Below are 16,245 nucleotides of genomic sequence, written 5' to 3'. Positions count from 1 at the left end.
GATTTTACAGAGAAAATCATCAGATGAAACAGAACACAGAACTACAGGAAATCAATATAGTGACAGTTGTTAAGAATTTAAAGTACTAATCAAGTACACCAAAACCCAAGTCCTAGAGAAAGAGATACTTAAAAGAATTCACCATAAAGCATTCCAAGCACATCCAAAGATTCCATTATTAATAAGTCATTTATAATCAGTCAAATTCTTATTTATGGCATTACTCTCCTTATAGCAAGCTGAAGGAAGACAAAGAAGCAGTGTATTCAATTGTTAGGTTTTTCAAGCTCTGGCAATGATTAGCTAGAAGAGATTTACAGAAGCACTCCAAAGGAAGTAAACATCCATTTTAAACATATATACAGAAGATCTGTCCTTACCGAGGTGAGATATTCATTTATTAAATCCAACTTATCTAATTCACAGCCAACACCCATCCTGCAAGTAAATAGCATCTATGAGAGTCGTCTGGTGACAACTCAGAACCATGGCTGTTTGGGGCACTTTAAAGGCCTTTGGAAGGCTGCCAGTGCCAACACCACCTCACAGGAATAGAAATAAATCCCCGAAAACATCACAAAAAAATAATTCTAACTGAATCTGTAAAGATGCCATGTCCTGATGTCTCAACTATCTTCTCTAAAATAACACGTTTCTTTCTTCAGGATATTTCTTTCTTCCACCTTTTTCAGAATTCAATAATGGATTCTTGTAAAAGTAAGCTCTTCAATAAAATAAAGTGTTTCCTGGGTCCCAAAATAATTTTTGTATTTTAGGTTCTAACCTCCGGCAGCAATCATAGTCTATTCTGAACTTATTAAGACTAAATGAGCTCTGAAAAAGCTCCAGCCTCATTTGTCAGTGGCTAGTCATCAGGTGAGTAGTGAGTGTGTCTGCAGATCCACATTTTCTTGGGGGCTGGGAGGTGGTTAAGGGGAAGGGGGAGGAGCTGATAAGGGGTGAATCCAGGTATGACTTCACATATGTGGCTGTTTTTTTGTTTTCCCCAAATTTTCTATTGTACTTTTAGCAGATTTCATTTCTCAAGTGTTTGCTTTCCTTTTTTTTGTATTTCTTGGGTTGGAGAGTTATCTTTTATAAGATGAGTTAATTTTTCAAATCATTCCAAATTTATGAAAGAGAAGACAAAAGAGTATTAAGACTGTTTTCAGACTTAAGAATTTAATATGCATTGATCACTGTTTAGGCATGAAGTCATTCTGATGCTCTACATGCTTATTTTACTTATGTTTCCTACATGTTTTAAAATCAAACCATATTTTATATTTCATTATAGAATTACGTTTTCCCCTTGTTGTAATCCTGACTTGTGAATTCTAACGTTTATATTAAAAGAGCCTGCAGCCATTCAGAGTTGAACTCAGGCACAATTCAAGCTCCCTGTCATGGCATCCATTCTGACCCAGGACAACTGTACAGGACAGTCAGAAGGGCCGGTGCGGAGAGCTGCGCACAGCACAAGGCCTAGTGTTTTTCCTGCAGAATGGCTGGTGGTTGCACATCGCTGACCTTGTGACTGGCAGTTCAATCCGTACCCACAATTCCAAGGTTCCCTCCAGAGCTAAACCACCTTCTGAAAACCAGTGTTCAGAACATTTAATAATAGTCCCAAGACAACAACCAACTCTGATCTCTGCTGGCACTCGCACTAATCACAACAATCCCTGCACTCTTTTTAAAAGAGCCACTTCCAATTTAATTCCTTTCAGGTCTTTCTTTAACTTAGAATCTTTACAGAGACTTTGGAGGTGGTCATGGGCAGCACCTGCAGGTCTAAATAGGGGTGGGTTTCAGTCCTTCAGGGCTTCACGGGACCATGACCATCTTGCTGTGAATGGCACAACTCACACAATCATGGAGCTTCACATACAACTTGGGAACCACATACACATTGGAAACGCTTGCTCTGGAAATGTCTCTGACGGCTACAGCCTCCACTGTTTCTGATTATAAGCTTCTTAATGGCCTTGTCTTTGGGCATGCAGTGGGTGCATGCCTGCAGCGAATAGGCTTGGTACGATTGTTGTTACGCCTTTTCTTTGTCATCTCAGAAGTGAAGACACGAGAGAGCTTGGTTCACTCCTTTAAGTGTTATTTTCACATGGCCTTCAATTTTTTTAGGGGGGGGGGCTTCTTTAATTTTAAGTGTACCTCTTCTTAACGTACTTTTGAGACCAGCTCCAACAAATGAAAAAAAAAAAATACCAGAGTCCATGCTACTTTCCATCCTTTTTACCTTTTCCTGAAAGTGTTTAGCAATGTGCACAAAGCAATGATTCTGGCAGCCAGTACACTAGGGATTGCTTGAGTCAAATAATTTCTACGAACATCAGCTTTTCCAGAGGTCTCCAATAATATCACATGTCCCCCTTTAGTTGAAACACTTGCCCCATTTCACTTCATACATCATCACTGTGGAAGGAATTGCCCATGAAGAGATATGACTTCCACATCATAATGACACTGTACACCAACTACACACAGGCTGGTTCACACTAGCAAAACACACGTGGCAGAACAGACTATAATCAACTCAAGGTCATGGGCTTCAAGAATGTTAACTTGAACTCTTCATAATAAACTTTCCAATGACATGGTATGACCTGTCTCCTAAATATTTTAACTGAATTTTGGTGCCTAAATAAAGCCTTTGGTAGGTCAAAGGATTAAAAGTCATCTCTAGTCTAAGTCATCTAAAACAATGACAATTAGCTAATTAGTTTGAAATTAATTTTCATGCCAGACATAGAAACACACAACCCAAATGCATGCACAAATTACAAAATATAAATGAAATTATCCTTTAATTATATTTTAAAATGTATGTGTACATAGATACACATATTGCTCCCTTTATGTTTTAAATATACAAGTATACAGAAAAGCAGGGGGCTAAGGCAGGACTCATGGGTCTGAGGAAGGAGAGTACTTGGGGCCTAGACTCTTGGGTCTGGGTGATGGGTCAGGCCTCTATGGAGCTTTGTATTCCAAAAATCAAATGTTTGTTTTGTTTTAACTCTGTAAGACACGTATTTCAATAAACCAGTGACTTCTTCTCAGTAATCATGGTAGAAAGGTAATTTTAAAGTACTTAGACAAACTATCAACTGCACCCCACAAACCCCAAACAAAATTCATTACCATTGAATCAAGTTCTGACTCATAGCAACTCTATAGGATTGAGTTGAACTCCTCCAGTGGTTTCAAAGCCTGTAGATCTTAATGGGAGCACACAGTCTTAATCTTTCTACTGAGGGTTTTGAACTGCTGACCCTGTGGTTCGCACCCAATTCTTAACCCACTATACCACTGTTTTTCTATTTCAGTCCCCAAAATCATCTGTCCAATAGTCCGTGTTCAGTTACAGCGCAGTGCTAGCCTGCATGATTCTGTAAATTCAGACTTATTCATCCTCTGACAGGCATGGCACTGACTCTAGGGCACATTCTGGAAACCCATACTGGTGAACACAGGTGATCCTGGAATGTAGCTGCCATCTAATATACACAACAGTAAGACACAAGGAAAGTATGGTCCCATGGTCAAGCCATAGTTTTTAAACAGCCTTGGAATAGATGAAAACTTGAAGAAAAAATCTGAAAAGATGGGGGAGGGGAGCACAATGACAAAAGACCATCGTTTTAGTACATGCTATAATTTCCAAGAATGAACTTACCATATAAATCAATTAAAGATTACTGTTGTGGGTTTGTTTGGGGGTTGTTTCTTTTTCCTCAAGTATCATTTTGGAAAATATACCTGGCTGCAGCAGCTGTCACATTCAATGTCCACACGTAGGTGTAAGGATGTGTCAACCTGCATTAGGCCATCTTGTGCCACTCAATGGACCAAAGGCGCCTTTGTCCTACACCTTTTATTCTATCGGGTAGTTTACTTTTCTTATTTTCTATCTTTACAAATGGTAGCATGCTTTATGGATGCTTAACTACAGGTAGGAAAGAATTTTATATGTTGATTCTTTTCAAGATAGTGAAGGGTATGCCACAAAAGATGTTTTCATCGTAAGATACACACGAAGGAGAGGGAACTGCAGAGTGAAAACCCCTGTTAATAGCCTCAATGCCAGAGACATGCTGGGCGTACCAAAGTCATGCAGGCTTTGTAAACATGACTGACAGACATCAGCCCTGCTTTTGAAGATTACACAAAGTGAACTGCCAGGAGGGAGGAACCACGTGTAGCAAAAACCCACAGGCTTTAAAGAAGAGCGCACAGCATTTAAACTGGCACTGGAAGTTTGAAGAGCCGATGGGAAAGCCTGCGAGCCCCAAACCAGTGTGAACGAAGGCAGAGGAAAGACATAATGATGCATACGCGGCATGGAAAAAGGGTGGAAAGGTCAGGCTGAGCCAGACAGGGCGGGTCCTTATGCAGAAGTTTCTAGATTTTATCCTCGGTAAAGGTTTACTACAACAAAATGCCATGATATCTGCAGCTATGCTTCACATTCGATAATAGGTGGATTATTAGGCACGTCTGATATTTAAGGACAATTCAATTCCGTAAGAGCCAAAGGAGAGTTATGAGGAGGTCTCACCACTAAGTGGTTCCACAAAGGGATGATCTTAAGGATCTGCAAAGATGAAATGCCACAGAACCAGCTTATATGTAGTGCTGAGAGGTGCTCACACTGCAAATTTGAGGCATTTCCCTTAGTTTGGATACAAAACAATTGAGCGTTAACTTTAGCCCTCAAACTTTTTAAACAGGGGGCCAGTTCACTGTCTCTCTCAGACCCGTTGGAGGGCCGGACTATAGTTTAAAAAAAAAAAAAACTATGAACAAGTTCCTATTCACAATGCACATATCTTATTTTGAAGTAAAAAACAAAATGGGGCTGGATAAATGTCCTCAGCGGGCTGTAGTTTGAGGACGCCTGCTTCAGCCCATTTAAAATGGGAGACCTAACTCCAAAATCAAAGTACTTTCCAAACCACCAACTCCTCCCCCATTTCTAACAAATCATCAGGAACTCCTCCTCTACGTGCACATGGACTGCGCAGGCTGAGCCCCCGCGGATAAGGTTGCTCTGAGTTGGGATGGACCCAACGGCAGTGAGTTTGGAGCCTGGCAGATGTTCCTTCTACTAACGCAGCTGTAAAATGCTATGGCAGTTTGTGTACAGCATCTGATAGTAATCGTGTAGTAGAGGTGCAAGATCAAGATGATGGTGTTTTATTTCTCCATCTTTTCCTGGTCCTCTGCTGAAAAGCAGGGAGAGGTGGGGACAAGGTAACACGCAGTGAGACAAAAGCAACACATTAATAAGCTCAGTGACCTAAGTGCTGCCAAGTCCAAGCTTACAAGGCTTATGTTACTTTAGCAGAACAAAAACAAGGCAGAGGAAGTTAAGAATCACAACCCTGAGAAAAGCTGGCCCACACAAGGGAAACCTTATACCCCAATCGACAACCACGCCCACATTTACAGCAAGCCTACCCCAGGATAATAAAGACAGCTGTAGTTATGAACCCATATGATATATAAATGGCTGATGACTAACTTCCTTTCAATACATCATCCAGTTTGTTCAAGTTAAGACCCGAGGTGGGAGTCATTCCCATTTTAAAGATATGGGGGATGAGGCAGGCTGGTTAGAGTGAGCCAGGTCTACAGAGCTGGTCCCTCTGCTGCTACACTCCAGCCCTCTGGCTAAAAGGCAAGGCAGAGAGTTATGTCTACCCTGGCTTCAGGTTTCCTTCCCACACTGGGGTTTTTGGCCAGCATTGCCTACAGATCAAAAGCAGTGGCTCATTGCTTTGGAGATAGTAGGAACAGAAAAATGAAGAAGCCATCCTCTTTCCCTGTGAACTCCTAAAAAGGGGCCCCTTGCTTTCTTTTGCTTCTGGGTCACAAAGTCATCAGTGGGAGTGAACATGTACACAGCTATCAAAAGATATGGCGTCTGGGGTCTTAAAGGCTTGAAGATAAACAAGCAGCCATCTAGCTAAGAAGCAACAAAGACCACTTGGAAGCACACCAGCCTGTGTGATCACGAGGTGTCGAAGGGATCAGGTTATCAGGCATCATCAGAACAAAGAATCATATCATTGTGAATGAAGGGGAATGCAGAGTGGAGACTCAAAGCCCATCTGTAGGCAATTGGACATTCCATTACAGGCAGGGAGGAGACAAACCATTCAGGGTGCAGTGTAGTAATGATGAAACATACAACTTTCCTCTAGTTCCTAAATGCTTCCTCCCCACCCACTATCATGATCCCAATTCTACCTTACAAATCTGGCTAGACCAGATAGGTACAGATAGGAACTGGAAACAGGGAATCCAGGGTGGATGGTCCCTTCAGGATCAGTGGTGAGAATGGTGATCCTGGGAGGGTGAAGTGGAAAGGGGGAACCAATTACTAGGATTCGACATATAACCTCCTCCCTGGGGGACGGACAACAGAAGTAGGTGAAGGGAGACAATGGACAGGGTAAGATATGACAAAATAACAATTTATAAACTATTGGGGTTCATGGGGGGGCGGGGAGGAGGGGGAAATGAGCTGATGCCGGGGGCTTAAGTGAAGAGCAAATGTTTTGAGAATGAGGGCACTGAATGTACAACTGTGCTTTACACAACTGATGTATGTATAGATTCTATAGATTGTGGTAAGAGTTGTACAAGCCACTAAAAAATAATTTTTTTTAAAAAGTGGGAGCTGAACATTTGGGCCCAACTTGGGCTACAGCTTAAGACTGAGTATTATAGCACTGGTTACTGAAAGGAGCAGGTTACCAGTTATGTAGCCAACTTGAACATATTGTTTGAAAATATAGGAAAATAGAAAAGGCAGACATTCATAGTGGCTAATGATACAGAAAAATGAAGAGAACACCCACCCACCCCCACAGGTCTGTCACACAAAGTGGAGATGAGAGAAATTCATTACGTTTTATAAGGGCTAACACATAACCAGCCTGCCATAGCTATGAAATTTACAATAACCCAAAATGGCTCCTCTTAGCAGACATCTTGCCTTGTGGTGGTGGTGGTGGTGGGGGCTTCTAGGAGAAGACTCTGGAGAGGTAGAGGGCAACCCACCATTTCCCTTGCCCCACAGACCACTGCCTACCCAGCAGGGTACCCTGAATGTACAAACAGGAAACACAGGCGACCCCATCAGGACAGGCAAGTCGGTTAGAGGTTAGGTTGTTAAAAGCTCATAAGATTTAGGGTTGTTTGTTACTGTTTGATAACAAAATCTAAAAGGAAAAAACTACACCCAGTGTCCAAAAGTAGATTCTGACTCCCAGAAATCCTATAGGACAGAGGAAAACTATGCCCGGAGGGCATCCAAGGTTGTACATCTTCATGGAAACAGGGTTTCACATCCCTCTTCTGCGTGGCAGTTGGTGGGTTCAATCTGCAGCCCTGTAGGTTGGCGGTTGAGCAGTTAGCACTGGGCAGCCAGAGTCTCTGCAGCACAATCCCACCCACTTCAACCCCACCTTCACCCCAGCTTTACATAAAAATAAGTCATGTCTATGCCTACAAACATCAGGCAACTAAACCTGTTTATTTCTTACCCCAACCAGTTCTTGTTGAATACCAATTACTTGCAGTAACATTAGAAATAAAACCCAAATTCTGTGACTCTCAAGTCCACCTGGCCCGTGAAAGCCCAGCTGATGTGAGCCATCAGCTCTTCACCCCTGCCTGCCTCAGTCTCACAGCCAAGGGTAAATGAGAGCGTCACTATGACACTGCCCTAGCTGACCCTTGAAATACACCAACCTGGTATAGAGACCCCTCCAAAGCTGCCCAAATGAACACTGAGGGAAAAGCTGGACACCACCAGGTCGGCAGACACTACTACACTAGCTACCCAGATCCCGAGCCTGTGGTTGCTCTGCCAGCCTCCAGCATGCTACCACCTTAACCGTCCTAAGAATGTGGCAATGTGTGGCAGGAATCGAAACTGGAGAAGAGCTTAGGCCAAAAGTGGTAAGTTTGGACTGGCTCTCTCAAAACAGGTAAGATTTCATAGGAAAAGGTCTGAAGACGTACATCTTCTAAAAGTAATTTAGAAGGAAAACGGCCTAGGCAAAGATTGAAAAGCAGAAAATGGCAACAGAGTTGAAGCCAGTGGCGATTATTGCCATTTGATTCTCTCACAGCCATCGAGTCAATTCCAACTTAAACTCATCATACAGGGCAGGGTACAACTGCCTGGGTCTGTTTCCGAGACCAACTCTTTGCAGGAGTGGAACACCTCTTGCTCCTGCAGAGCAGCTGGTGTTTTTGAACTGCTGACAGTGGGATTAGTAGCCCAACATATAATCACTACGCCACCAGGGCTTAATATGGTCTCTGGCCCCCGAAAGCCTGCACTCCACTGTGGCGTGCTTGCTTCCTCCTCTGGGGATGGAGGGGAGAGAGGGAGGGATCAAGCTGATGACACAGGCACAGCTTGTTTTGATCAGTCCTGGAAGGGCTTCACTTTCCCACTGGAAAACAGAATAATTCAAAAGTTAAACTATGGCCCCTTTTCCAATTTTATTTCTAACATTAGAAAAATATTACAGTGAAACAGAAAAGTGACCATATTATCAGGAAATTTAATAATCTTGATATAATCAATTTCTAATTACAAAAAAGTGTTTACAACTAACTCTGCAAAGGTTAACTTTCTAGAAGGGTAAAACATGTTTAAAAATAGACTCCCAGACCCCAAAACTCTACGTCCAGTATCTAGAGAATACAGGTTGGAAATAGCTTAATACCACTTGCTATCAAGTAAACCAGAAATCAGATGTCATTAAAATAGAATTAATCATATTAACACAACAGTAAATGGAAACATTAAAACCAACATTTAAATGAGTACACAGGTTATGTAATGACTTGTTACGGTGCCTATGATACAGGGAGTACACACAGCAAGTCACGATCCCACTCAGAATCTCAATTCTGACTCATAGCCACCCTATAGGACAAGGTAGAACTGCCCCTGTCGTCTCCCGAGACCGTAATATAACTCTTTAGGGCGTAAAATGTCTCATCTTTCTCCTATGGAGCAGCTGGCAGTTTTGAGCTGTTGACCTTGTGGCTAGCAGCCCAACATGGAACCACTATGCCACCAGAGCTCCTTGAAGCCACATTAATGTGTGTAAAATACAAGAACTTATTCTTAAAAAGGGATATAAATAAAATATAAATAAAAAGCTATCGTGACTTCTTATTCAAGTCTTTAAAAAATTATAGTTAATTTCTACATCTTCTGTGAATTGTCTTTAACCGTCCCCATAGCCTCCCAGGACTTCCAGGGTGTGAGTCTAGATTTCTTTTCTTTTTTTTTTAATGTGTTTTTATGTTTTTAACATTTTATTAGGGACTCATACAACTCTTACCACAATCCATACATATACATACATCAATTGTATAAAGCAGATCTGTACATTCTTTGCCCTAATCATTTTCAAAGCATTTGCGCTCCACTGAGTCTACATTTCTCATGGGAGATTGTACAAGTCTCATATCGCCACAATTTCAAAGCTGCTTTTGGTACTACTTGGAATTTTACGCTCCAGTACATATGAAAAGAACCCAAGCAGATTTAGTAGCACATCAGTAAGAAATAGTATTGGCTCTTCCTACTTAAAATGGACTCTTACTACTTGAAATGGACTTTACCAACATTTAGCCTTTACACTACTAAAAATGTACTAATAAAAGAAAGCATTTCTTTCTTAAATCAGCAGGGGTAAAAAAATGAACAACAGAAACCACAAATAGAACAGTGGAAGAACTCTCTTCCTGGTGCAAAGAGTGTAATTTGGATCAAATGAATTTACATGACACAAGGGGATGGTACGGCCCTTTTAACCAAGCAAGTTCACTTCCAGGAAGTTCACCTGCAGAGCTATCAGAAATGTACATATTTGCGCAGAGGCATAAAAATTTTCCAATGCAACTATCCAAAAACTAAACAAAAATACCTGGAAAAAAGGCGGCGCCACTAGTGGCTTGGAGAAAATAATGCTGAGTGGGGAACAGGGCAGGATTGGACAGTATAACCAGTGACATTCTAAATTGTATTTCAAAGTTAAAAAACAAAATGCTGTCAAATTTACTCTGAACAATACTCACTTCCTCAAATACCTCCCACCCTTTGGAATCATTTTTCAAGCAAAATCAGAGTCTATATAGTTAATGCTTGTGCTTAAAAGTCAGCAATGAAACTGTTAAAAAGCTACATATAACCTACAATCTCACAACTGAGTTTATACTCAATAACCAATAGTTATCCCAAGTTTACTGCCAAATTTTTTTAAGAGGGCAGGAGTAGGCTGAACACAAGCATTTTCTAATACCATCAGAAACTTCCAGATAGATCCATCAAATGTAAAACTCACAGAATTGAAGGAGGAAAAAAAAAAAATCACATACATGGGGGATGGAGGGCGCAAAGAAAGAAAAGCAGTACAGATGTGATCACCTTGCTGACCAAAGTTTTCAAATTTCTATATAAAAAAAATGCTGCTCATGCCAATGCATTTGATAACTTTCCCAATACGGGTTTAATAAAAGAATAAGCAATTCCAACATTAATAGAGACAGGACATAAATTGACAAGTCACAAAATAAAAGTGTAAACGTGCTCCATATATTTCATCATAAAAAAGTTAAATTAAAAAAAAAGCTCAATGGCTACATGCTGGGAACGTCTTCAACTCTAGAGTAGCCCCAAAAATGTTCACTTTAGCCAAAGGAGTCCTTTTCTTGGGGGGTGGGGTTGGGACTTTTGTTGTTGTTAGAGAGCACATTTTGTATTGCCTAGGATTTGAGGAAATAGTTGGTTTCGGAGCTCTGGGAGGCGTACAAATTGGTCTAGTCTTTCCAGTGACAATCTGTTAAGAATCTTCATAACAGTCATACCCTTAGATCTAATAAACCCTCTTTCAGAATTAAAGTAAAATCATACTTAAATGTCATAAGCATAGCACTATTTTTGTAAAGATTACAAACTAAGGAGGAAAAGTCAACAACCAAAGGCCTAAACATTGTTTAAAGCACGGGCTTTCAAATAGAAGAAAATCATGGATGGAGTTGTTTTAAATTTTATTACAGAGCAATGTTTCAAAATTCCAGAAAATGCTCGTATCTGGAGAGAGCAGTGGGTTACTGCATCATCTGTTACATAGGAAGTAGACATAGCAAAGACTAGATGAACTTACGGTAGAAATAACAGCCATGGTTAAACTCTGGGTGGCAGAATTAAAATGATCTTTTTTTAAATTTTACTGAAGCTTTCCAATTTCCCGTTCTGATCTGTTCTTATTCCCCAAATAATGTCCCAATTATCACTCAAGCAATCTGAAAGGAAGTTGCTCATAGAATTTGAGGACAATCCCACGGTTGCCATTTGAGAAAAAGGGGGAAAAGCACATGATGTCATGAGAATGCTGCTACATGGTGGAGGGCGGGGTAGCCTACAAATACCTGTGGCTAGAAGCAGAAAAGGGTAGGAAGTGTCCCTGAGAACAAGCCAACACAGAGAAGCAGTGGAGGGGAAGGAGTGCCTAAAGAAGAAAAAGAGAACAGAAAAAAGAGGAACAGATCAGCTAGAGTCCAAAAAATGGTAAGAGGAAAAGAAAAAATTAACAGAAGAGTGTGGTTAGTATTGTGTCAACTTGCTGGGTCAGGAATTCAGTGGCTTGGCAGGTAAGATCTAGTAATCGCTAATAATATGACCCAACACAATGTAATCAACTCCATAATGGGATCTGCTGTTGTGAGCAGCCAAGCAGTCCTAGTAGATAAGGGTGGAATCCAAACTCCTTACATCAGGGTCACAACCCTGAAGCAATTACGAGGTTTCCTAGGATGTGGCCTGCTTCTAATTAAGTAGAAGCTGTGAAAAGTGTCTAAGCTTTTCGATAGGTCTGACTCATCAACCAAGTTCTTTTGGAGTGGAGTCAATGCCTACCATTGCGCCTGCTGATCACAGTTGTCAACAGCCTACTATGTAATCAGCCAGATTTGGATTCATCCACCTTTGCAGTCACCAGCCTGTGGTCTTCCTGCTGATCTTAGGTTCATCAGTCCCCACAGCTAAGTGAGCCAGGAGACGCTTCCAGCCTAACATCTGACCCACAGACTTGGGAGTCTGCCTGTCAGACTTGGACCTGCCCACTTCTACCGCTGTGTGAGGCCACTTCCTGGGTATAAATTCCACTCCCTGTATAAACATATCTAAGAGTTACTTTGTTTTGCTTCTCTAGTGAACCCAGCCTAGGACATTAGGAGAAAGATGAATGCTTGTCTATGGGAAGAAAAGGGTGATGAAAAAAAAAAGCCAGAGAAATAATCAAAGGAGAGTACCTATGTTGGTATATTCCAAAGAGTTTACTACTTTCTCTTCTCTTACAGGTGAGCACAAATGAGTGTTGTAGAAGAAGCAGGTACGCTTGATTTAGGAGGAGGGCAAAGATGGTCAACAGGAGGTAGCTCTATAAAGACTGTAAATCCAGTTTGGAAGAAAGTACAAGTGGATCCAAAATGCATGATGTCAAGAAACTTGAGGAAGATAATACTTATACTTTAAATTAAATGGGTTAATACGCTGCAATTATTAGTATTTCATGCCCTGCTCTAAAGTCCCCTATCAAATGGAAGTGAATGGTTTGTGATGTAAAGACAATCTGAAAAGACCCACAGGTGCTATTCAGGTCTGGAATCAAGTCCTGGCTCAACATTATAGAGGTGAGGCAAGTTTCAACATTGACATAGCAGGGATTAAGGGCAATGATAGTTCCTTGAGTCTGCTAGGTTGCAAAAAGTATTATAAACAAGAGTGTTTGTAATAATTTTCACACACTTAGTACCACTAGTGCTGCCGTAATAGCATCTTCTTTATTTGAAGCACTGTATCACGAAGAACTGACAAGTTGGCAGTTTCTAGAAAACAAAGCCACAGGCACAGTATTTTAGAGTCAGATGAAGAACAGAGCCAAACAGTTGTGGGACCACTCAGAAAATCCTAAGAGGCTTTGTAGAGATGCAGTCACTGCTAGGGTGGCATGCACTCAGGCAGTGGTTTCCAAGTCAGTCTAGAGTGTGATGAGGCAGCCTTCCATCTCCCCAGGGTTCTAGAGAACACAGCCATCTCTCCTAAGCAGGCAGTGTGAAATGCAGACCAGCAAAAATCCTTTAATTGGCATTCTGAGTCAAACTAAGACTTCTGATTAAAATTCTAAATCTATGTGCCGATCATAATTATCACACACATGTCTATTACACACGAGAGAGAGAGAGAGAGAGAGAGAGAGAGAGAGAGAGAGAGAGAGAGAGAGAAGTTCCATTTACTGAACATACCAAACTATGTGAGAGCCACACAGCTGAGGACAACTTCAGAGGTATGTTTTCAAACACCTTTGAATGGCATGGAAAATGACACCTGTGGTCCCAGCAGTCTGCTGTTTCTAAGTGAACAGGCTGAAATAGTTCTGTGATCAAAAAACCCACTGCCATCATGTCAATGCTGACTCCTAGAAACCCACAACGGGTTTTTGAGGTTGAAAATCTTTACATGGACAGCCTCGGCGTTCTCCCTGATAGTTGCTGATGGGTTTGAATTATCAACCTTGTAGTTAACAGTTGGGGCTCTTTTCCATTATCAAAAGGCAAGGAAGGAGATGATGTTAGGTAAAAGCTGTAAAATGTTTCATTACACTTTGCTTTTTCTGTTCCGGTCCGTTCTGTCACACACATTTTACATGATTTTGTTTTTCCTTCATCGTTGAGTTGACTGTCCTAAAACACAGGAGTTATGCCATCTAAAAACCCAATCATTTTCCGTGTCCATCACACGTTTAAAGTTTTGCAAACCAATAATGCTTCTTAATCATTAGCGTGAACTGCTCCCACTGGTTTTCATTCATTTAAAAAATATATATAAACACGATCCAATATAGGAGTGGTTTTGCATATAGCACTGATGTATAGAAAAGGCAGTGGTGCTAAACAAACATCACTGTGGATTTATGAGCAATGGGTTGTGCAAATACTTGTCGATCCACATGTAACAAGAGTTCAGATAGAACACAAATTAACAGAAATCTCAGCTGGCCAAAGTGTATATGTTACTCATGTGCACCCTCAGGCTCCATGCTTACAAATAATCATGTAGAAGCAGTTAAGGAGAGAAAAGACCAGGAAGGAATAGACCAATGTAACAGAGGTGTGGAATTTGACTTTTCTCTACATTTTCCTAATTCTTTAAAATATTAAAAAGAAGCAACAGAAACTAATTTGGCTGCTCCCAAGAATAACCAAAGAATAGAACTAAAAAAAAAATCACAAGGGTGAGGCTTGTGGTCAGATAGACAGGTGGAATCCCTAAGACTGTGGCCCTTAGTCACTCTGCGCCTCCCACCCCCGCTGCCTAGAATAAGCTGCCTTAGAAGATTCAAAAGGGCAGTCGTCATTCCCCAAGATCAAAATTCAGAGACTTAGGAAAGGTGGAGAAGGAATAAACAGGAAATGACAAGGAAGCAAGGAAATGTGTATCAACTGAAGAATAAAGGGATGCGCTACTCCGTTACACTTCCATTTAACTCACAACAAAAAGTTAAAAACAACCAAAAAAAAAAGGTTAAGATGAGTGTGAAAGAGCAAAAGAGTTGCAGAAGGGGACTCGGGGCTGCAAACACCTGCCAAGAGCTGAGCTCCACACACTAACACTGCACGCGGCCCCCTCCCCACCGTGTGGCCTGGGAAACGGAGGCGGTTAGGAAGACGTGGCAAAGGACGCAAAGCTACTTAGTGCCAGCGGCCGACACTACATACAGAGCTGCCCTACTCTAGCGCCCACAGGCCTCACCACAAAAGTGGCCTCACTCAGCCTACTCTCGTGGTTTCCATTTTTATACCTGACATTTTCAAGATTTTTATAATCTTGACCAGATGTGTTGTGCCAGATATCTGAGATTTAGTGGTTAACACAAGGTACGGCTGCGCAATGTTAGTCCTCAGAGAAGTGGGCCTTCTTTGCAGAGGCCAGAGAACCTTGTACATCTATCTGAAGATACAGTGCAGGCCTGCCAGGCCTCAAATCTACATTCAAGGGAAAGCATCTGATTCCTCACACGAGCGCAGTACAACATTCCTCTTAAAGCCTCTAGCTCAACACTGGGTTCCCCAAGAAAAAAGACGAACTTGTTGATACACTAACAACGTCAGCCTGCCCGCTCCTCCATATCTGTAAGTTGTCAACACATTTGATTTAAAAACTCAAATGCCAGGGTGTCAAAGCTCAATTTCTAAACACAAATGAAGCTCCTGGTCAACAAAATATCCGTGTGACACACAAGGAGTGACACAAGAGGCTGGAGTTCTTGTAGCTCGTGCATGACACACGTCCTGCAAGCAGCTTGTGTGACCATGTGCATGGTGGAGGAGCTGATGAGGGGGTGATTTAAGATTGACTTTGAAGTTTGTTTGTTACTCCACTCAAAAATTGGTGGGTGGGGGAAGGTTGCCCTGCTCAGCGAGCCCCTCAAAACTGTGGCCCTATAATCATGTTCCCACCCTTGTCACGGCCTTACCTTCCTCCTATGGCGTCGTCCTGTGGTTGGGCCCCGGCAGTGTTCCTCTGTGAACGTCGCAGTGACCCCCCTGGATTGTTATTAGGCCGGTTGGACATTGGCACCTCTCTCTTGAAGGGACATACCCTTTCTAGACACTACCATTCACTGCAAGAAAAACAGAGGAAACAAAATGTATTAGATGTTTGTGGAATGGTACCTAGAAAATTAAGGGCCATGGGAGATGATGGTCCATCGAAAGTAGTAACGGAATTAAAGGGTGATGCAAATAATGTGATTTTGATAGCTTTAACCAACAAAGCGCTGTCTAAATAGCAGCCTCTGAGTGGGTCCACTCTGCCTCAAATCAAATTCACTGTCATCAACTCTGACCCATGGCAACCCTGTGAAGCAGGGCACAACTGCCCCTGTGGGTTTAGGAATCTACAGTTTAACACGATCCCTAGGTGATCCTCATGTTAAAAAACCTTGCTACAATGGCAGTTATGATTCAGTGTATCCCAGGTGAGGCGGCAAATTCTCCAACAGTGTCCCCAGTAGAAATGAACCAGTTAGAAATCATAATACCTTGTAAAGACTACTTGATTAATGTGTTTAAAAACTGTCGGGAATATACTCAACTCAAGGCACGTGATTAAAAAACCAGAAC

General features: G+C 41.7%; 1 protein-coding gene across 27 annotated transcripts in view; it reads right to left on the bottom strand.

The window, feature by feature from the left end:
• The window catches only part of TRIP12 (thyroid hormone receptor interactor 12), a 134,149-nt gene that overhangs the window by 78,883 nt on the left and 39,021 nt on the right, over window positions 1–16,245 (bottom strand). For all 27 annotated transcript variants that reach the window (XM_075530160.1, XM_075530159.1, XM_075530163.1 and 24 more), the window contains exon 2: window positions 15,597–15,743. In XM_075530160.1, coding sequence (XP_075386275.1) covers window positions 15,597–15,694 — 98 coding nt within the window. In that variant the 5' untranslated portion in view covers window positions 15,695–15,743. The remainder of the gene's footprint in view (window positions 1–15,596; window positions 15,744–16,245) is intronic.

The sequence above is a fragment of the Tenrec ecaudatus genome, chromosome 13 (genome assembly GCF_050624435.1).
Source record: "Tenrec ecaudatus isolate mTenEca1 chromosome 13, mTenEca1.hap1, whole genome shotgun sequence".
In the NCBI taxonomy this organism is placed as follows: domain Eukaryota; kingdom Metazoa; phylum Chordata; class Mammalia; order Afrosoricida; family Tenrecidae; genus Tenrec; species Tenrec ecaudatus.
Note: the sequence above shows the minus strand (reverse complement) of the source record. Positions and strands in the feature narration are given on the sequence as shown.